This window comes from Dicentrarchus labrax, unplaced genomic scaffold (assembly GCF_905237075.1).
Source record: "Dicentrarchus labrax unplaced genomic scaffold, dlabrax2021, whole genome shotgun sequence".
Classification (NCBI taxonomy): Eukaryota; Metazoa; Chordata; class Actinopteri; family Moronidae; genus Dicentrarchus; species Dicentrarchus labrax.
Genome location: NW_026136719.1, coordinates 9,607,226 through 9,630,894, shown reverse-complemented (window position 1 = coordinate 9,630,894; position 23,669 = coordinate 9,607,226). Strand labels below are relative to the sequence as shown.

The 23,669-nt window shown below is 38.4% G+C and overlaps 1 protein-coding gene across 2 annotated transcripts in view; it reads right to left on the bottom strand.

Annotated features, from left to right (window-relative positions):
• glceb (glucuronic acid epimerase b) overlaps nucleotides 1–23,669 on the bottom strand; it is a 53,030-nt gene that overhangs the window by 13,992 nt on the left and 15,369 nt on the right. Inside the window, exons 2-3 of one of the 2 annotated variants that reach the window (XM_051378365.1) lie at nucleotides 14,582–14,687; nucleotides 4,484–5,013 (exon numbers count right to left, since the gene is read on the bottom strand). In XM_051378365.1, coding sequence (XP_051234325.1) covers nucleotides 4,484–5,000 — 517 coding nt within the window. In that variant the 5' untranslated portion in view covers nucleotides 5,001–5,013; nucleotides 14,582–14,687. The remainder of the gene's footprint in view (nucleotides 1–4,483; nucleotides 5,014–14,581; nucleotides 14,688–23,669) is intronic. The other variant, XM_051378366.1, reaches the window with a different exon arrangement.

Genomic DNA, 23,669 nt, shown 5'->3' with positions numbered 1-23,669 from the left:
TGTGGCGGATATGCAGTTTATTTCTACACCAGCTGAGCAACCGTATTACACTAGTTATACACGACTCTATGACTCATTTTACTTTCATGGCCTGTATGTACATTTCTGTGAAGAATTAATTTAGACAGACCAAATTTGTTGCACAAAAACATAAAAACCTTTTTAACAGAAGCTCTTGTACATTTACCAACTGCTCCCTGCAGTGTTTCCATACCGAGAGTCTGTCTCGTACCAGGCAAAACAGAACTGCATGCTTAGCCGTTGCATAAATGTATGGCACAGATTCAGAAGAGTTTTACCCATTATTAAACAACAAAGTGCTCCCATGCATGCTCAAGTAAATGATTAGTTATAACAAGCTAATGTTTATTTATGTCAGGGAAAATTAGTTAAAATAATGTATCAATAATGAATGATTTAAATCCTTTTAATGGTTAGCAACACTCACTGTGTAGCCCGTTTCATGACAAATATTACAGAGTAATGCATCTGAAATATGCATTTTCTTATGTTTGATCATCATTACTAATGGGGCAGGAATTTATGCCCCAGTTTATTTAAAAAAAAGGGACAAGTACATACCACCCACCATCATTGAGGACTGATGCATTTGATTCATGTGTTCATAAAAAAAAAAGAGCACAAAAAATGAAATGCACACACGCATACACCCATACATCCCCACACACACATGCAATCTCTTGCCAGCCTTTTTTTCATGCCTGTCTCGTTACTGGCATCTCCCTCGACAACTTAAGTCAAATGACTGTCAAAATCCCAACACTGTAACATGGTGCTACTCACTGAATAACACTAAGTAATCCATGTGGAATTGACTGTTAAGCCTCCACATATTTTCATGACTCCAGAGAGTGGACTTTTCTAGAAATTTGAAAACCTAAGGCTTGTGCCAATTACAGTAGGCTCTAAGCCTACTGAAGTTAATATAGCAGCAAAAGTGTGACACCATCTTATTGTTGTGCAATGTTTCTTCTCCTCATTTTTGATCACTAGCTTCGTTGTTTGCCTTTACACCTTGTGCTGAGCCAACTGAGAAGTCTTTGCAGCTTTTAGCCTTCTTTAGATAAACAGTTTGAGCAAACTAGCTCAGACAATCTCACAGTGAAGAACCAAAGTGAACTGGTGGAGACAGTTTAGCATGTTGCAGCTTGGTTGGGGCCAAAGCAGAGCTAAAAGGCCTGTGAATACTGGACTAACATAGTTCAGGTGGTGAGAAACATGCTAACAAATAACAACTTGAATGGTCTATCAGAAATGTGTTCCTGTAATGTTTTTTGTATTCTTTCTTTCTTTCATTCTCTTATTATCTTTATTTAGCTGGATATTACACTTCCTGCTACTTAGTGTTTCACACAGTGATTGAACAAAATGAAGCAGCTGGCTTGAACTCAGCTGTAGAATCAGTATAATTATACGCCAACCACAGGTACTGTAGATGCGAAGCCTATTGGAAAAAAAGCACAGATGAAAAGAGCCTGTCTGCCGACAGACTGCAAACCACACATTTATTAAATTTTTATTCAACAGGACACAGATGGAACTGGGATCAAATTGTTGTCTATTTAAATTAATTCATGGTTTGGAGTCTTTGTAACCTGGCTGTAACACACAATGGTTTGCAACAGTGTCCTGGATTCTATTCAGAGACAATTCATCCACCTCTATCTTCACTGGAAAGCACTGGATCCATCTTGGTCAGCAGTTGAGTTTGCACAGGTGTTAGGTTAAGGGAGTCAGTGTATGTGTTTGCACTGAGAGTGTAAGTGAGAGTATGTGTTTTATTAAGCACTTAAAAAAGGTTCTAAGGTGTATTTTAGGGCCTGTGTGTGTGTGTGTGTGTGTGTGTGTGTGTGTGTGTGTGTTTGTGCAAATGTTTAAGTGATGGTGGTCTGCAACGGAACGGGGAGCGAAGATAAAGATGGTTCAAGAAAAAGCGAGAAACACAAAAAACGAGACAGCTCATGATTTAAGAGGGTGTTGTTAGAGAGGATTAACTACTTCCACTAATGATAGTGCCCTGGCTGCTGGAGCTTCATTATTCTCAACTTTTTGTTCTTTGTCTCATGGAGGCTCTGGTAAAACAAGGGAAAGTAAGACCTCAATTTCTAACCCGCCACTATAAAACTACAAGCCCTACAGGAGATGTGACAGGAACGGCACATTAAAGAGCTGTATTTGTACAACTCTGTCTAATAATAAGAACGTGGAGAGAATACATTTGGATTCAAAGACTTATTTATCTAAAAATGGTCTCAATCTAAACATTTTTATTTTATCCCATTGGAGCAAGTGACAGCATGAACTTGAGATATTAATAAAATCTATGTCAAATGCTAGACTTTGACTCTTCACACAAGTTGCATCCCAACAGAATAAGGCAAAGTGAAGTAAAAGAGCCTTCGCAACATTTAATGAATTTTGCTGAGGGTCCTGTTAAATAACTTTTCCATGGGTAGCAGGGTGCGCTGGGAGAGAAACACTCCCATGACCTTGTTTAAGCCCTGTGGTACCTCGGACTGTGACAGGCTAATTAATGAACTGCTATTTTCACCTATAAAAATATGCTAAGTTGAAGAGAGGTGTGTATGCTTGCGCATGTTGAGTGCTAAATAGCAAAGAGCCTTGGGCTTAATTAATGGACCTTGGTAAATTATGTGTGTGTGTGTGAGTGAGAGCAAGTGTGTGGTTATGAGAGTGTAGATGTGTTTTCTCTATTTAGTACTAAAAGAAACATTCTGCAGGAAATGGTAGAGTGAGAATAACTTGGCTCCCCACTGCTCAGCCCAGAGGTATGAACTGACAGATTTGGCTAGATTCCTGTTTGACCCATTTTCCATTATGTGTTCTCTCTCATACATGTGTTGCAGTGGGGTACAATTAGGGTAAATGTAGCATAATTTGTCACCCAAAAAGGTCCTTAAATGGGACTGGAGTTCAGTTAAAAGAGTAATGAGAACCACAAAAATAAAACAATGCACTTTGAAAATCATCCAAACTCATTAGGATCAAATAAATATGTTGTCAGGCTTTCTGACCCAACTCATAATTCAGTATTTTCTGCCTCCATGCAAGTATTACAGCCTCCGAAAGAGCGCATGATGGAATGACAAACATAATTCTTCCAAATTTGACTATTTATAAAACTATTGTGGGTTTGTGTGATAAACAGAAAAGCAGCATTTGTGTCACCATGTGGCAAATTGCACTATCAATCTCACCAAAAAATACCTATTTACTGCTGGCAAATTGCTCTTACAGACACAGGCTATCATTATTCATCAAGCTAACCTCACAACTGACACTTTGCCAGTGAATATATCGTCTTTTATTACATCTCACCACAAAAACAAAAGTTTGCTTCTTGAGTGGAAATGGACGCAGGAACTGTGGCCGAATAACTACGAGTCATATCCCTCCTACTTCTATCATTTTCACTGATGAAACTGATATGTTTGAATTTCAAAGGGAACTTTTTGGGGAACATAAAACAGCCACTATATTTACAGCTCCTGGTGTGATAGTGTTCCTTCTATTTTACTGGAAACTATTTGACAAAAAAAAAAAAAAAAAAAAAAAAAAGAAGAAGAATGAATATCTATTTTGTAATTTTGGGCCAAGTATACAGGGCCACTTCTTCAAGCGAGCATGGAACTATATTGATGACAATGTGGTTTGAACTAATAGCCTTTTAAAATGAGCTATTGATCCTTCCTGGTGATAATATTAAAAAAAAAAGGAACCTTGAAAAGAAAATAACTTTAGTGTGGACAAGGAGGGATAGACTCACTAAACAGAGTGTTCAAGAAAGGCTAATAGTGCCTGGGAATGGGTGGCAGAGATTTTGAAATCTGATGCATCTTGTTAATCAAGTCTCGATTCACTTTCTCACAGATCACTCAGCTGAAATCAACCTCATTAAGTAAATCATGTATTTCTCAGTTACGTAGGCGTTATTCAACACCTAAAAAGTGCTGATGGTTTATGAAATAGAATCAGTTTGGAAACCTGGTGTTTTACTTTAGGTAGCATGAAAGGGAAAATGTAATTTAAAGTAAATCTGTAAAAAGAAATGTACTTTTAAATGTATAAATGCATGTTTATGTTAACTTTCCCCTGTCATACAAATGTCTGCAAATACATAACGTAATAATTAAGTTGTCCTGTGACTGACACATCACATTTTGTCACCTTTTGCACATATAATCCCCTTTGAGATGAGACTGTTAATATTTGCTACACAAAACTAATACTGCTTCTTGAAAATCCTGGATTCAAAAGCATAAAGCATTTCACATTTGTTACTACTAGTGATCTAAACAGACAGTAGAAGTTAAGGTTTTTTTAAAATATTGATATTCAAATGCACTGTGACTTGATTTTATGTACTATTAGCAACACTATTTAATCTAAGATCTAGTATTCTCAAACATCCCTGTGATGAACATCAGTTAAAAAGTCTTACCTTCCACTCCACTTATACACTTGACACGGTCACGGACCTCCACATTGTATCCCTCGAACGACATGAAGACCCCATCGGGGTGGTAGGGCTCACGCTGAGTGTAAACCTTTGAATAGCTGTGCTGGAACTCAAACCGATCGTAGCCGTCGTACTGCACTACTTTGCCGTACACCTCAAAGTATTTCTCCATCCAGCTGAAGGGCAGGTAGATCTCTCCACCCTCTCGGCGGCCTTTGATAGTAGACTCATCATTGATCAGGCAGTCGATTTCTTCATACTTAATCCCGCTGATGACCCCGACAACAGGCGGGGGCTCTGGAGGTTGTGGAGGGTGTTGTTGGCTGCTGATGCTAGCATCCCCCACCTTGGGACTTGGAGCCACCAAGGCAGCGCGGGGCAGGAAGCGCAGGGAGGTGTCACTGGAGCAGCGGTTCCATAGCAACACAGTGATGAGCGTGAAGAGGGCGCAGATAACGATGAGGGTCTTGTAGTTCACACGAGCAGCCAGGCAGCGCATGGTCACAACTTGCCTGCATGACACAAACACAGTGGACGCATTAGAAGCATGTAAGGTTGATGATTTGTTGTGAGGCCAAGAACATCTATCATCTGGTATCGGCATGTGAAGAAATTTACACCTTACAAGCTTAAGCCCTGTAGACTGGCAGCCTGCCATTAAATACTACTGAATTGATGTTATTAGAGAGCAAAGGACAATGTGAAAAAGTTACAAATCTACGATATAACGACATAAATTCATTGCACAACATTTAATGCGATTTTCATTACTATAGTCAGTACATTTAAATGTATACGAGAGGCGAGGCTCCTGAAAGTGCCTTTATATGCAGCAGGTCAGTAATAAGACTTCTCCTCTGCTGCCTGACTTGGAGCCATGGCTTTACAGGACACTTTTTTTGTCAGAGCATTTGGACTGAGAAGGAGAGGCTGTGTGTGTGTCACTATTTGTCAAATAGTCAAATGTTTAGCAGTGGAAACAGACTTATCTAAAGGCTACTTAGCGTCAGTTTCGGTTTCAGTAAAACCTTGAATACTTTTTTTTTTTGAAAACAAGCATGCATTTGATCTTTCCTTTCCTTCTGCAGCACTTCTGTCTCAGCTTCTATCACCACATGTGTACATTTAAAAAGCTGTTTAGAAACCCAGTTATGCAGATACATGAGCAAGACATCAGCTTTCTCCAGGAAAAATCTGGCTCTGGGAATCTCTTATCCCCTACCCAGATTACTGAAACCAGGTTTTTGGTTTACATGACATTTAAAAAGAACATCTGCTTGCTGGAGAAAGGTGACTGCAACCTGGTTACTGAAGCGCCTATAAATGCACTAAGCGACATACCTACTCTGCTCTTTTGCAATAAGTTAAAAATGTGGTTAGATCGAGCAATGCAAATTATCTACATGGTAACACTGTTACCCTAGAGAAGGCTGCTTGGAACAACTTTCTCTAAATAGATGACAAGTTGTCAAACACACATTTTTGGTTGCTTTTGTTTGGTGAGGAGACCTCGTGGTTATGGATGAGTCAGAAGCACATAACAGAGGTGGTAAATGTAGAGTCTGTTGCCGATCACGATTGTGCACTTTAAACAAAATTTGGTTTGGTCCCAGGCGCAAAACGGCACATTTGTGTTCAATAATTGTGCTTAAACTGCCAGTGTGTGCCTGTGTGTCTCATTTATTACCCTCCTAAGAAAGCAATACGTGACTAAGACTATTCTGTTAAAAGTCATCAAGAGACATCTGTATAATTACATGAAATGGCAGCTGTTCTTATCTCTGACCTTTTTGGCCCATGTTGCATCTCTAGTATACTGCACCCTTTGGAAAGGTTTACACTATCACTCACAATTAAGTTGTATATTGACATTTCCAGTCTAAAATTTACTTTTTCCATATAAAAGGTTACTGTCACTATGTGATTGTTTGTTCTGTCTATATCAGATTATGTGTTCTGTGCATTTCCAATTTATTCATTCATCCATTTTCATTTTAATCATCTGGATGTATTTTAAACTTCTCTGTACAGCATTAGTTAAATTATTTTTTAAGCAATATATTAAATAGCAACACAACAATATTCAACATTTGCACAAACTCCCATATTTATTTTCAGGTTCTCATTCCATATGAATGGAGACCTCAAACAATGCACACAGCAAATCAGGCATTTTCCACCAGGCCAGCAAGAAATCAATACACATACTGACGTCTCCTCCTCCGCACTAATTACAGCTTACTGCCCATACAATTTACTATTACAGTGACGGCAGAGTTCGGTCCTCTGATGACAGAGGAAGGAGAGGAGGAAAATCATTACTCTCCAAGATCCTTTCAATATCTCAGCCTAAACTAGCCACTGCTAAAGGTCAGCTCAATTAATGTGCAGTAATTGGACAGCAGCAATGTGCATTGCAGTCAAATGATAGTGCTTGCAGATTCTTGAACAAAGTTTTAATCTTAGTTGACTCTTAATAAATAGGGAAGTAGACTTTCAGAATGCTTTAACAAGCAAAACTATAAAAGCACTGAATTTAGGCTCTGCTTGTGTAATAAAGGAGTTGAAATGTGTCAACTTGAATGGGCACAGAATATTTTATTTTCTCCAATACACAACTGAATTTCATAAGAAAAGTTCTAGTTTAAAACTTTTTACAGTTCCAGTCAGTGGTGGGAAAAAAAAAAACCTTTGGTGTATCTCCTGATAAATTATTGCCACACATAAAAACTATCATTGATATTTAGAGAAATGTCAGCCTGGTGCAGTGATGAAAGATTGGGCCGACGGGAGCTCTGACAATACTGAAAATGTGAGGCGGAAGGCCTGGGGACTGCACCCTGAAAGATAAGTAGGACCAGCCCTGTCAGGGAACAGACTATAAATAATTGGCTCTTTTTATAGTGATTCGTCGCTAGTGTTGAGCTCAGGCTCAAGGTGGATAGACATGGGCTTAAGCACTGCAGCATGGAGAGCATCCTAATGCTTCACGCCGACTATGAGACGATTCGTCTAAAGCCATGTCCCATTTCCTGAACGTAATTTAAACCCTGATACAGCATCAGTAAGCATGCTGGAAGAGGAGTTAATGTCACGGGTAAGCAAATTACAAGATGAAGTTCGCTTATGGATCACAAAACCTGAATGTTCTCATTCACACTCTGTCTCAACCACATCTGACAAACAAATAAGCAATTGCTATATGGTTGAAACTACTCTGGCTCTAGAGGTTGAAATCAACCAGAAACTAAAAAAAACAAGAGAAAGAGAGCAAGAAAGATGAAGTGCAGAAGAGAGAGAAAAGACTGTGAAATCAGGAAAGATGAACTAACCAGAAACTGAAAATATATTTCTTCTATATTTCATTACAATAAATTAAAAATAGTAGCAGATAAAACTCAGCAACATTAAAAACGAATGACGAGATGACACACTTTCGAAATGTCACAGAGAGAGTGATACATTTGGCAAGGCGTCTTGCAAATATCAGGCATGTTTCATTACGACAGAACTCACTCATGACAGAGTTCAAAGAAAGGAAAACAGTCAAAAAGAGCCAGTTCTCAACTCTGACCTGAACCAGTCCTGTCTATAAAAGGGTGCTGGCTCTTAGATAAGACTTATTTTCTGTTGTTTTTTCCATATTAGTTAATGTTCCAATACCGTTTATGGTGGAAAACATGTACTACGGATTCAAGGGCAGCACTGAAGACAGGCTGTTGCATGTAATTTGCATTTCTTAACACTTCTCCCATCTTTCTAAATTTAAATAAACTGAATTAAAATCCACATACAAGAGTAATAACATTTTGTTTCCATGTCCTCTAAACTAAGTTTCCACTGAACATTTTAGTGTAACAATGATGTCAATGTCCTCTTGACTGTGTTTCCACAAATGAAGATGTTTGTAAATCATATCTGCTGCTATGCAAGAGTTAATTACAATGCAAACAAACACCACTGGGCTAATTGCTCAGACAGTGGTGGTGTTGTATCTGGTGGAGTTCGACTCAAATTCACTTACATCTATTAGGAGTCTGTTCACACCAGAAAAACAACAGCATCGGTTGTTTATCCAATGACTTTTATCTGTTATTTCTGGAACAGTCATATGCATCATTTTCTATTTTATCATTCAGGTATGAGGACTTGTTTAGAAGATATGGATGGACCTTTGTGTAATCCACTGGTTATCAGCTCAACTCAGGAAGTGTTGCATAGATATAATCCCTCTAGTAAAAACACGGTTTTGATCTGGAAGAAAAACTACAGTGACATCAAATATATAAAAAAGACAGATGCAACCGGACAGGAGGTGAAAGACAATCCTGTTTGAGGATAAAAGTCTTCTATGCTTGACAGATTAAGGAAAATGACACTGGAAAACAAAAGCAGCTTTTCAGTTTACAAGCTCTCGGTGTCCCGCCTCAGGAAATTGAAAAGTGCCTGAAATAGCAGGCAGTGACTTGTTGAGACTTTAGATTTTTATATGATGGCAACATTATTTTGAAAGCTTAAATGATCAAACATGGCTGTATGTATGCAAGGCAGAGGAAGGAACAAAGACAGCCTTTGGCATATTTCTTTTTTTTGTTTTTTTTATATCAAATCAAGTTCCCCTTTTGCATCCAAACGCCCATCATCCAGTTGCAACATTTAATTTTTCTAAGAAAATATATAATCAACAACAAAATCTACTGTATCATTACACAGTACAGTAGCTCTGTATATTGTATTTTCTTGAAATAAACTTACGATGACAGCAATTTGTTTTGTTTTGTAATGAAACAACACCTACACACTGTCAAGGTTTCTGTGTTAAAATAATGTTGAATTAAAAGAACTTTACTATAGACACCATACCTAACAACTTATCACTGATCTGTGACATTGTCTCTTGATATTAAATGCCGAGATGTGTGAACATATCAAGATGAGCAGTATGAGCGTGTAAAATATGTTGGTTATATACTGTAGCTATTTGGAAACATATTACATAGCTGGTATATGATGCTGAAACAGTTTACTAACTGATTAAAATAAATTCATCTATTTTGTTGATTGATTCACCTTTTAAGTTATTTTTGCAGAGGGAAAAAAAAATATTCACTTATTCCAGCTTCTACTTGTCTTTGCGTTATGTAATTGTGCCATTATTGAGTTTTTAACTGCTGGTCGGACAAAACAAGACATTAGTTAAGCTCTGCAATGAATAATCAGTTGAGAAAAATAATTGTTAGATTAATCAATAATAAAAAAGAGTCAATAGATGCAACCCTAGTTGTATACTTAATTAATAATTTTCAAAAATAATTGTCACAGCATCAAATATAGGCATTATATTATATTATATTATATATACATATACACGAATAACTAAATACGAAAATGGTCCACTTACAGTATGCTAACAATAACAAACTGCTGGCAAGTCACGTCTGACTTAGCTTAATGCTCTCTGACTGACAAATCCTACATGATAGTGCTGACAGCTCTACTCCGTAGCTGCTTGGGCAAACATCGGCTCCACAAACTGACAGGATGAATTCCTGAGGTCCCAAAGTGCTCACATGTCCAATAACAGCAACTTTTTCGCTGCTTCTGCAGATCATCAAAGGCTTTAGACTTTGATTGTGAGCTTTCGCTTTTGAGCAGTGATGGACTGTAACATATGAGGGATCTCTGGGTGCCCTGATGGTTGCTTCATCATATGCAGCAAGTGATCCTCCGGCTTAAAACTATGGGTATTAATTCTGTCTGACTTCTTTTTAAACATATGCAAATATTTGGATGTCTTTATCCTCCAAATCCCCCCCAGTAACAAGGCTGGGAAAATCCTAGCAGGCACCTAATACTGCAATTGTTTGTTAATGATGAGAAAGAGTGCTCTCAAAAAGAGTCTCATGAAATCAAATCTCATCAACAGCAAAATAACAGTGTAACCTTGTTAAATGTACTTCAAGTCAAACTAGCAGCTCATCTCTGTCCTGGTCCCCGGTGCAGAATGTACAACATTTACAACATGTCAAAACTGCTGCAGCAGTGAGCATAGGGACGGGTGAATGGAGCTGTTTTTCTTCTCCGGCTGTACTGTGGCGTAAAAATCACAAGCAGTCATCACAGCAATAAAAGCTGAGTGCTCGTGAGCCACCCTTGGGGAGCTATTGGAGCAGAAGCCTGGTGTATGCGTGAGGTGCAGGTGTTGCAGCCCTAACTAAACTCCTGACATTTTCACTGCTCTCCTCCACGGGTGAAGTAAGGTAGGGGTTTGAGATGGCCTGTAAATTATCAGCTTATGCTGAAGCTGTGAGGCATGTTGTTCCTGTGGAGCTGGGGTGGTGTGTGTCTGTGTGTGTGTCTCTGTGTGTGTGCATATGTATTGTGGGAGTCTGTTGTGGTTCTGAGCATGTTTATGATACTGTGTAGGCATCAGGGTGAATGCCTACATAAAAATAACGTGAATCTTTATCCACAACCAGTATGTGAGTAAAGTTACTATAAATATCTTTTTCAACCTGTTGCAATACTCACATTCTAGTACAATTATACATTTTGTCATCAAAAGACACTATTCAAAGTGTTAGTGAACAACATAAACCAACCAGTCTAGCGTACTGAGAAACTAATTAATCGGTTGACCGATTAATTGGCCACACATTTCGCTTTTTGAGATAACCGCCATCGGCCGATGACTGCACTCACGAGGCCCATAAACAAAAAATGTCTGCAGGCAGCATCGTCAGTGTGGCTGTGGTGGAGCGCTGTTAGCACTGGCCCTTGTGAGTTTTGGGAAGGTGGTGAAAAGCTTGCCCTGTACTGTAACTCTCATCCATCCTGCTGTTAACATTTGCCTAAATTCCCTCAGTCACCATCGTCATTTCTAAATGTTAATATGTTTCTCCCATCCTAAATGACAGAATCTAATTGAAAACCATTACTGGATAGCTTTAAATATATATTATATTATAGTGTATATAATAATAGGGTTGAATGAGGTACTTTCCAACAAACTGTTACCACTCTCTCCTTTAAAATGTCAGTCATGTTCTGAAATCTAAGCTCAATGTATTTTTTTTTGTTTCAGAAATTAATAAAAAGATCCATCAACAAAAACACCTAAAACATCATGTTACTGCTAAAAATGACCAAGTATATTAGATTGTAATGTGTATGGAAATAATAATATATTGTCCATCGGTCACCCTGTTCTCCAAATATCAGCACTAACCATTAAAATAAACCTACATCCGTCGAGCAGTACCAGTGTGTCACCAAAATATGTTAACACTCCCTCCCAGGCATAATGTGCTAAATCTGGAATACAAAGATAATTACAAATATCAAAGCCGACACCGATCTGAGTCGTTACCTTTAACATTCAGGATGCAGCTTCTGAGACTGTGTAACATGGCAATAAGTCAAGGTTGTAAGAAGGTAGGTGAGGTTAACGGGACCTGCCTGCACATATATACATAAATACATATAGTAACCAGGACAAGTTCACCACTGTAATTTAATAAATGTTGTGTAGAATCTGCAGTTACCTGTTTCAGCCTGGCCACTGTGCCTGCAGACCCTCTCTGTCTCTCTCCGACTGCAGCTGGAAACATAGAGCTGCAGCCACAGCGAGCAGAGAGGTCTGCATATTCATGAAGCAGCACTGGGGACTCACTTCAAGGAAAACTGCCGGTCGTACCGTTACAAATGTCTTCCCGACAGCCACTTGATTGTTGTTAGGGTCGTTACAAATGAAGTAGGTAAATGAGTCTTAACAGTCACACAATCTAGTGACACCAAGGCTGCAACTAACAGTTATTTTAATTATAAATCAATCGTCAGAATATCTTCTTGATTAGTTGATTAATCGTTGAAATGCAGCAAAACAGAGGAAAGTTACACTTTACTAAAGGCCAAAAATGTGTTCCCTGTCTGTCTTGTTTTTTTTACCCAACATCCCTGAATGCAATGTTTCTTATGTTCACTAAAACATAAGAAAGAAAACCAACTGAAACTGGAACCAGAGGATATTTGGTTGAAAAAAAATAAGAAAACAAAACTTGAAATAATTAAACAAACGATTAGCCAATTACAAAAATAGCCACCTTTGTTCATGCACTGTTCCTTAAAAGAATGGCAGATCGGCTAACAAACCTGCTTCAACACAACAGACCAAGAAGTATGCTTGAGCCACTGCTCAATAATAAAGCTTTGTTTAGAGGCAGCCGAGAAGTGAGTAAACTGCTTTGAAGTTAATGCGCCTGTGTGTTTTATCTCTAGTAGGAGGATTAAGCAGGTCATTATGAAAAAGCTTATAACTGAGCCCTACTGAGGGATTAAGCAAACTCCTAATCAAATGGAGGCAAGAAAAAAATAAATATATAAACAAGACCCTTACACATCATTTTAGAGGCAGGTCATGCTAGCTGCTTGTCCTACAACCTCCTAGAAATCTCAGAAACAGGGAGTGGCAAAGGATCCTAACAGGTAAGAAAGAAAGGATCTAAAGTGAAGTAACATATCAGGCTATGGTAGGATTTAGAGCACAAGTGCTGCAACAAGAAACTCTGGCAGTTAAGGGGGAAATGACACCGTGCACCGATTGTGGATTTGGGGTTTAATAGTCCTTGCATGCTAACTGTTTTGTCTCAAATTAAATAAATGAACCTCATTACCATTACTTTCTATAGGCACAAAGTGTTTTGGCAGTTGTATTTTTGTTGTGTTTGAGTGTTGAAGTGGAATCAACAATCTGTGCTAAGGAAATTACTAAATCACTGACAAACTAATCTTAAGGCTAACGTTCAACAATATGTCTAATCTATGTCAACAATATGAGCTTTCTTGAAGCAAAATTACATTTCCAAAATTAATACATTTGTCAACTTGCTATCTATGATTGTTTTTAGGCTCAGGCAACATGATCTTGTTGTCAAATATTGGTTTCTTAATGACACTGGATCTCCTGTTTTTGTCAGTTAATGAAGTAGACATGGAGCCTTCAGCCTAATCATTTTGAGTACTATTAAACCTGAGGTTGAGCAAAAACAAAAACAACACAAAATGACTAAATGAGTATCTTCCATTAAGAAGCAGTTATATTTTGTCATATTTTCCTTCTCTTTGCAGGTAGAGTAAAAGTAAGCTCATGGGAAGAATGCCAGGCTTAAAATGTGTCCAAAGTAGCTTTCTGTGTCTTTTTCTGTGTTCTTCGAGCCTGTAAATGCACTGCTTTTGTGCAAATATTGAGCACATTTGTTTTGCTTTTCTGAATCAAACAGCTCCCCAAATTCTTATTCATGAGCTTAATATTTACCAAACAACCAACAAATCCAGCCAAATGTCAGCAATAGCTCTGCTGAAATATATGTGAACATCCCTGATGTTCAACTGAAACGACATAATCAAACAAACTGTACAACTCTCTATATGCATAAAAGAGGCTTATGCAACACACATTACTGTACGCTAAATGGCCAGTTGATGATTATTTCACACTGCCCATGTGACGTAACTCAAATATTCGCCATGGTATGAAGTGGTGAGCCATTATTCAGAGATTATAACAGTGCTGTGTGGGGGTGTGTGTCAGTGTCTCAAGTCCAGCAGTCTCTCTTCATGCAGACACACAATTACCCGGTTATACAAGCTAATGAACCCACGGTTAGTTCAAAGAGCTCCATCTTTCCTTATGCTATCAAAGACGATTCAGTGCTGACGAGATGAGGAGAAACGCAGGGCTTAGGGGGACTTGTAACAGCTATGCTTAATCATTTCATCACACAAGCAAGACTGGGCCATTCTTCACAGTGGATATAGGATTTAATTTGTCCACGTAATGAAGTCTAGCACAAATTGGCATGCAAATAACCTTACTGTTTCACGTACAGTAAGGTTATTTCACAAAACAAAAACACCTGTTGTTTCTCGGTCGTAACGGGGGGTTGTGCATGAGCGAGATATCTACACTACTTGATGTCTAAATAATAACTTCTGTTCTGTGTATGCTAACTGGGAGGTGACGACCCTGAGTGTGAATGTATGTTGCCCTCAATCAAGGACCGCAAGGATATTGATACTGACCTCTAATCCATTTACAAATAAACGGCCAACTGGCTGGACATCCTGTCGACATTCACCACAGAGTCTTTCCACAGCTGGTTCTTCTGTTACTTTGTTTTCTCAGCACCTATACATGACAGACAAGAAAATGGAATTCAATTATGATGCCTTGAAGTTATCTATAAAAAGCAGCATAGAAGGTGCATACAACTAAATTATGTGTGCATGAAATTAAAGAGCATATGCATCAATATCTCTGTAAAGGTGTACACAAACTGTTATATACATATATACAGGTGGCTTGTACAACAATTATACATGTAAAATTGTCATTCCCTGGTTTTGTTCATGTTGTTTTGAGTTTTCAGTGCATCTTTTTCCCAGTATGAAAGATGTGCATCTGTAATAAATGTACATAATATCCCTTTAACTTTGATTTTAACTGTTGGGATTACACAGATTGACATTTGTTACTCAACCACATCAACTTCCATCAGTTTGAAATACCTGTTTATTGCTATTCTGTGTCCCATCAGGGTGGAGCCTGTCAGGTTCAGACAGGTTTATCCTAGTTACAGCTGCTGATGAGTCGATAATCATAAAAAAAGAATTAAATCCTACTTCACTTTCTCCCATGAAATCCTTGAAAAGCCTAAATGTTTCCGGAGGTAAATTATTATTGCTTGCTCCTGCTCGCTAAGCAGCTTTTCAATACAAACTCTGAGGGAAACAAAATTATTAACTGTTGTAATTCTCTTTTTCACTGTGGCTAATTATAGCCTTAAATCAATGCCCAATAGACTTTGACACTGATGCTCTATAAATTTAGACGAGGAAACAAATACATATTTATAATTGCAGCCATGATGAATTGATAGGCTTTCCGACAGCAGGGTCATTAATGTACAACAATCACTCAGTGCAAATCTATCAGTGCAAATATGCAGAGAGTGACATGGATACTTTACTCTGCAATTAATCTCACCAATGTATTCCTTGCCCCTGTTGAAACAGGCTATTAAACTAAAGAAGGTGCTAAATCGCAACGTCAAAGAGAGCATATTGATCTTTTTATGAAATGTGCTTATTGACGAAGCACTTAAATTAGATATTGTAGAAATAAAACCAGCTGGGCTACTCCTGTCATTGTGTGGCCCAATGCAGTTTTACAGTGCTTGAAGAGAAAATAGACCGACAGAACACCAAGAAAAGGACCAGGTGAGATGGACAAAACATCATAAAAACACTTTACTATAAAATGCAACCCAATTAGAAATACATTAAATGAGTCACAGCTTCATTCATTGCCGCTGTAATTAATCCCAAATCAATATCTATAACTTGATATTCTTTGTGTTTTCTCTTCCAACTAGTTTAAAAGACAGATCAGAAGAATATCTCAGTAAAACAAACCTGAGTGCTGATACCAGGTGAAAAAAAAAGATTAACACACTACAGCTTGTCTGCTACAAATAAGCAGAGATACCAGCTGACCAGCCTTTTTATATCAGATTAATTGCACCCCAACCTGACTAAAGAGGCAAAATAATTTATATTCAAAACATGTAGCTACATCCTGTATATCTGATCTACCCTGCATAAGGTCTGTGAGACAAAATAAATTAAATCTTAATGAAATATTTCTGACATAATTGCGCTGTGATGACAGAGGGAAGGTGTGTGTGTGTGTGTGTGTGTGTGTGTGTGTGTGTGTGTGCGTGTGCGTGTGTGTGTGTGTGTGTGTGTGTGGAACCTGCCTTCATCTGAAAGATGGGACATGTTGTACCCAGCCAGGGTGAAAAGGAAGTAGAAATGTCAGCAGTCTTAATCAATATTCCCTGGCTACTGTATAGGCGTACAGATGCTTTTTTTTTTTTTTTGAGGCAGGTGTGCTGCAGGCAGATGGCGAGAAGTAGAAAATGAGAGTAAACGTCAGTCTAGAGCAGCTCATTCTTCCTGGAGCTTGTCCTGTACCACTCTTGCCATCTAGGCATTTTCTAGGCAACATTTCATTCCAGATATTGCCCCTCTTTGAACATCTGGAAGCATCTCAGCTGAGCCACTGCACAGGCACCCACTTATACAGAAGCCACAATCGGGTGGTCAAGAATAGCACATTAATCTAATCAATTAGGATTTTTTTTCCCCCACTAACCCCTGCTCTCTCTTGATTATTCTGATAATTTGCACATATAAAGGAGGTCACATGAATCTGTTAACATCAGAGGAAATTGTTCTATTTTTACAAAACATACACTCAGTTGCCAGTTTATTAGGTACACCTAACTAAAGCTAATGCAGTTTAACAGCCCTGCAGTAAATCATACCTTCACGAAGACTATAAGAGACTAGTTTGTGGTGCTGTTGAATTCTGCTGCATTATACCGACAGGTGTTTATATTATTTTGTCTCCCCCATTTATATCAATGAGGAGGAGGCTACATAACGGAAAATCCTTTTAGTTGAATGCAATACAGTTTAATGGCACCACCAACTACAGTCTCTAAAATGATCATATAGTTGAATTAACAACCGTTTAAACTAAAACTGAACAGGATTTAATGCAGAAGTGTTGTTTTAAGACAGCACTAGCTTTTAAATCAATGTACATAATAAACTGCCAACTGAGTGTGAAATTAGGCAGACTGTTCAGACCATCATCTGGTAACTGCATTGACAATGAGCTGCAGTGCATTAGGATATGTCTGATTTAGCTCAGCAGGTGATTGATTATGAAGTCTGCAGGAGGACACCGTGCATATATGTGAGTATTTTAAAACAAAGTTTAGATGACTCCATTTAGAAATGTCAGTTTACTATATTTGTATTTGTAGAAATGTGTAAAAGATGTTTAAACCCCGTCTTGTTTTATTCATTATGAATAAGTAGGTTTTGCCAAAAAAAAAAAAAAAAAGTGAAAGGAGCTGAAGGACTGTGTTTGAGGTGTCAGATCAGAGACGAGTTCCTTCTGTGGCCGCAGTATAAACAAGCTAATAATCACTACAGCAGGAAACCACTAATTTGCTAACATAATAAATTAAACTGCATTTACAGCAGACTGACGATGAAGAGCTTCTTTTAAAAGAGTTTTTTTAATATTTGAATTTTCATTTGAAGTTTCATTTCTAAAGTTGAAGCTCAACCAGTATGAGTAATAGAAATAATCTCTGAAGGATGTGTAATGAAGAGAAGTGAAAGCCAAGGAGAACTCCAGCTCCTCTTCAAGGTGGCTTAGCATGGGGCTCTCAAAGCTTAGCACTGCGCTGACACCATTTTCATAGCCTTTACATATTGTCCCATTTAATCGACCTTTCTTAAGCAAGGGGTTGACACCTTGCATATGAATCACGAACATCAACTTTATGGCTCTCTCCTGTGAATACATTTTGAACATTAGGTTGAGGATATTTCTTTTACGACGGCTTGACTGAGAATGATATTAGGTCATTAATTATTTTAGTCGCTCCTCATTTGCTGCCATCCTGACACAAGCAGCCATCTATCAGGACTTGTAGCCGGGGTAAAAAAAGAGATGGAGACCCATCTGTTGGGCATTCATAATACATCCATTTTCTCTGGGGAGTCAATGGCTAGCCAAACATTGAATGATCGCACCACTGATGCCACCATGGTGCCAGCCATCATTGACCATCTGATGCTCAGAGCAATATCCAAGAATTCTGAGTCTGCAAAGTGAAGAGCTTGTTTAATTGAGATTTTTGCTTGCAGAGCTGGAGCAAACTGATTAAATGTGATCACTTCTTATTAGGCATTTCATCAACTCTGCTTCTGCTTGTACACACACGTACACGTACACACACGCACACACACACACACACACACACACACACACACACACACACACACACACACACATAAACCAGAGGAATTGTGATACACACTTTCAGATTTAATTCAACAATCAGTTTTAAGGTCATGATTTCAATTAAGATTTAAGCTGTAAATAACTTATTTTTATTATAAAGTAATCATTTTTTCAAACCTTTTTTTCCAGATTAACCGTTTTGAAAACATTACAAAATAGTGAAATAAAATACCATTTTCAATTTCTCCAAGCCAACCAACAATCCAAAACCCAGACTTATTCATTTTACCTTCATATATGACAAAGACAAGTAGAAAATCCTTACTTTTGAGAAGCTGAAACCAGGGGAAATATTGACATTTCTAACAAACAAACACCGAAATGATTCGAATCGTATTAATCAAATGAACTGTCAATCGAATGGTAGATACTGGATAGAAATACCCTGATCTTCTTCCAGGTTCTGTCTACACAGTATTATTAGAAATAAGTGTTCAAAAGACACAAGAAGTCAGTATGCCAAGTCAAAACCAACATAATAATCCCGGTAGTGTGGTCCATTCTGTTATGTGTGTGATACAGAAGTAGATTCAATCTGTCATTGGATGGGACACAAAGGACAAAGTGTCTCTTTTCAGGCTACTTTACATTATGCATGTTTTATATCAAAAGGTTAAATAAAACATGCACTCTCGTGAAGGTAATTGAAACTCTTGCTCATTACATATTCATAATAACCCGTCAAAAACAATACAAATTGGGCAATCTGGGGCACATCTGACGGACTGCAATGAAAGAATACAATATTCCTCCATTAATATTTGTCTAATTAAATCAAAGAAATTTGCATAGAACAAAAGTCAAGACACTGCCAAACAAAGACCTTCACTTCATCCCTCCTTCTTATTGCAGCCAACGTGATTCTTTTACCAGAGTTCAACGAGAAAAAAGCGACAAACCTTGGGCCCCAAGCTAGTCACCGATGCTAGGCGTATTCTCCCAAAGCATGGGCCCCATGCCAACCTCTCCCAACTCTCAAAACATTAGGGTAATTTTCACACTGGATTTAGTGAACAATGAGGGTTTCAGTGGGCCTGCATCACATGCTGAGAGATGCGTTGTGGCTGTCACAAGTGTTCAGGAATATAGACAGTAAATTCTGATGTTATTTAGCAGTGCTTTGCATACATTTAAGGGGCTCTGTCGCTCCCTTTTTTGTGCCTGTAAAGAAATGCTGGCCTGTTGCAGCGACTTAAATCCAGACTGGGTGCAGCTGTTCGCCCACCGTTTGCTCTCTTCTTTCCCATGTAGAAACATTTTTCAATTTGTCTATAAACTACTCACTTCCACACTGCACCTGTAGCATCATATGTTAGTTACTCTAAGCTGCTTTTTGCATTCAGTCATTAGATCACAATACAATCAGCGTGAGAGAGACACAGTTGAAGGCTGAGGCAACAAGCACCAAAAAGCTCTGAGGAGGCAGGTGGAGTCACTGGCGCAAACAGTTAAAAACAGAGAAACTCGAAAACTGAAATGTCTCTGAGACTCCAACTCTTAACTGAAGAAACAGGATGAGAGGATGAGACTTGGAGTGGGAGGCAGCAGCAAAGGCAAGCTTGCAAGGGGAAGCCAAGATGAAAGTAAATAAGAGTTTGGAAGTTTTTGGAAGCTGAGAAAATACCCTTGGTGCCTGTCAAGACTCTGTGGTGCTCTCTGCAGTGAACTCTGCTTTCATGCTTGTAGGCGAAAGCTGCCGATGGAAAGACTATACCATCAGAATCCAGTTATAAAAACACATAAATAGCAAAAACATATAAACACACACACACCAACCTTTAGCAACAGCAATAAACCAGTTAAGGCACAGGAATATTCAATATCACATTAAAGTATGCCAAAGCTGAAATTGGTTACCCGAGACTTTATTTACTAAAGATATTTCATTTTGCAACTAGCCCAGAGTTGAAGCTTATCATGTAGAGTTTGGTTTTACCTTGATGTTTTAAACAGAGTCGTACTGCGACCAACAAACATTTTCATCGCCAATTAAACTGCTGATCCTTTTTCTTTATAACCGATTGTTTAGTCTAAGAAATATCAAATTAATGATGAACAAACAATTACAATTTCTCAAGACGTCTTCAAATAGTTTGTTGCTCGTCCAAGGTGTTCGGTTTATAATGTAATAAAAGAGCAAAGAGTAGCAAATCCTCTAATTTGAGAAACTAAAACCAGACAATTTTGCTTTAAAGATGACTGAAATGATTAAGTATCTAAAAGGCTGCCAATTAATTTCAGTTGATCATCTGATTCTTCATCTACAATGAAGCAGATCTGTTTAAACCAAACCTACATTTTTTTTCCGCAAATCAAAACAAACACAAACTACCAACGAACAAAGAAATAAAAATACAAATTTTAAAAAAGAGCAATACCCGAGTGCAGCGAAACCTATTTTGCCTTTGAAAGGACAGAGGGTGGGCACTCTTGCAGACAAAGTACAGAAACACAACTGACACGAGAACATGTCCTACCGGCCTGTGTGTATGTGACGAACAGCTTTGAACTTGTTAGAAGCACAGACACCTCGGTGTGAGCTCTGAAAAAGCAGAGGGCTGTGCCCCAGCTGCCTTTCACATGAAGACAAGACTTGCATCTTCAGAACCTTGTTAGTTCTCTGAAAAGGCCACAGACTAGTTTGGAATATTAAGCAGCTCATGCTGTCGGAAATCAAAAGGATTTTGGAAGTGAGTGGGAAGCTTTAAAAAGGCTTTGATGGTATATCTCGCTCAATCTCCAATAGATATGACGGAATGAGGAAATAAAGACATGGGAACAAAGGACTTCTGAGAGAGGAGGGAGGCAAAGGTTATTCTTCTCCTCTCTGAATTCTGCATGTATCATTATTCCTCAATCAGAGTCTTGCTCTTAAAATGTCAAGACTTCTGACTGAAAAGATACCACGAAAGGGACAGAAATAGAAATAAAAAGAAGGAGGAGGAAATTGGGACACCAAAATGTTTCAGGTCATTTATCATAACAGGCACACTTAAGTAAGCCAAACCTAGTTGTCTGACTTCCAGTAATGTCTAAAAGCAGAACACATTTATAGCATTAATAAGTAAGTCACACGTCCTCGCCTGGCACCACCTCTTCTTTATTCTGTATGGAAAAGAAGCAGCTGTGGATTGGAAAACCCAAATGAATACTGAAATTTTCACGATTCACTTTCTGTTTTCGGTCTGTCCTGTCTGCTGGGAGGGGAACAGTCATGAGAGTACGGGGATGGAGAGATACTGTTCCCCTTATGAGGAAGAAGAGGGGATGGCGGCAGGAAGCAGAGTAAAAACTGTCGCTATGATGTCTGTGTGGGAGAGGAAGCGTTTCATTCAATTCTCTCTAGAGGGATATAAGGTCATATTCCTAATGAAATGATTAGATCACCAGCGGACTTTGCAGGAATAATTACAGAAACAACAAGTTCCCGCTGAAAGACAAAGGCGCACTGTGTTTTTTCTTGGTGTGACTCTTACACTAACATGTTGATTTAATAATGGCACTCCTGTTGCAGAGAGAAAATTAACCATCACTTTGCAAAGAAATTAGATTTGGCCTGATAACATGTCTCTTCCAATATGCCCTTCCTTTGGTCACAGAAGGAAAAAAAAAAAAGGTTGTTGGCCTTGAGGGAGGCTTTAATCCAGTCTTTGGTTAAAACCTCTCAAACTTCCATTTTCAACATGAGACATACAACTCAAGACCTTAAGAGTCAGTAGAGATAATCAAGAGTCGGTTGTGAAATTTAATATGTAAAAGAAGCTTGGCTCATAGAGCTAAAGAATTTGCCACAAATGTCAAGAGTCTATAGGCCACACAGCAACGAGACTTAACATGTCTGGCAACGTGAGAAGTAAAAGCCTTCAGGTAAAATGGTTCTTTCAAGCAGACCTCGGCTTTGCTGTATTCTGCAGGGTTACCTATAAGTGGCCTTTCCAAGCAAATTATTACTCCAGTCAGGGTGGCAGTGCCCTGTCAATCTTCTGTTTTCTCTCTTCTCTGTAATTGCTCTCGGATGAATCCCTTCAACCTCTCTCTGTAGCTCTTAGGCCATCTCCTTCCCTCTCAGTCTATCTTTATATCATATAGGTTTACATGGCCACACAGGAATATTTTGAGGGAATTAAAGCTATTACACGACTGTTTGTAATTTTAACGTTTTGACTGTACAACAAGGCCGTGCCAATTTTTTTTTAACACTGTTCACAAGTCTATCGGCTTGTAACTCAGTTTGCACCCTAGATCGTCCATGTGGTTTGGCTGTAACGCTTCTGCCAAGGTCCAAACGTCCACTGGAAGCAGTGGAAGTGTCTAAAGAAGTGTCTTCTCTCTCTCTTTGTGAACACCAATATTAGTAGTATGATGAACTTTTCTCTTTCTTTTTACAATAAGAAACACACAAAAGGACAGAAATGCATTCCCTGTTGTCAGATTCATAAAGCTGTGTGCGGGCGTGTTTCTGTTTTATCAATATAAGTCATTGTGCAACTGGTCCGATGTGTGGGAGCCAGATTTCCTTTCCCACAATGTAGACACGACCTTATTACATGTTTGCACACGAGTACGTCTGCCTGCTCCACCAGTCTTTTAATAAATGAAAAGAACTGCAAAATAAGCAGTGTAATTTGAGCAGTAAACTTTTTACAAATAGTAGGGTAAACCAAAGTACGGCAATGATACTAATTAAGGTTCTGTTCCATTTAGTGTAGCAGAGCCTTTCCAGTGAGCCAACATGCACAATAGCAGCACCCTGACTCTGTTTTACCTGATTGAAGCCTTAATTAGTATCATTGGTAACACGTTTACCCTACTATTTCATGTCAAAATGGCTGCTGTGAAAAAGTGTCTATTGCGTTGTATTGGCAAGGATTTCAAATAATTCCAGAGCAGCTGTCATTATGCATGAACGTGGCTATTTATATACCAGCATTATTGCATATTATCATTAATCATCACACGTTCAAAGTGATATCTCAAAAAGGTAATCAATGATTTAGTGTACAGTGCTCATATCGACACATACTTTACATAGTGTTTCATAATTAAAGTGAAAATGATTTCGACTTTATTATTTCACCTGTGGCTCTCTCTTAACAACGGTGTGTACACGTTAAAAGTATGTGTGAGATTCACAAATTTGAAATGCACTGCTTTTATAAACACTAATTCATGTGGTGGAAATGGGGCATGTATGTTTTTGTGCATAGACTGCCTTTTTATACA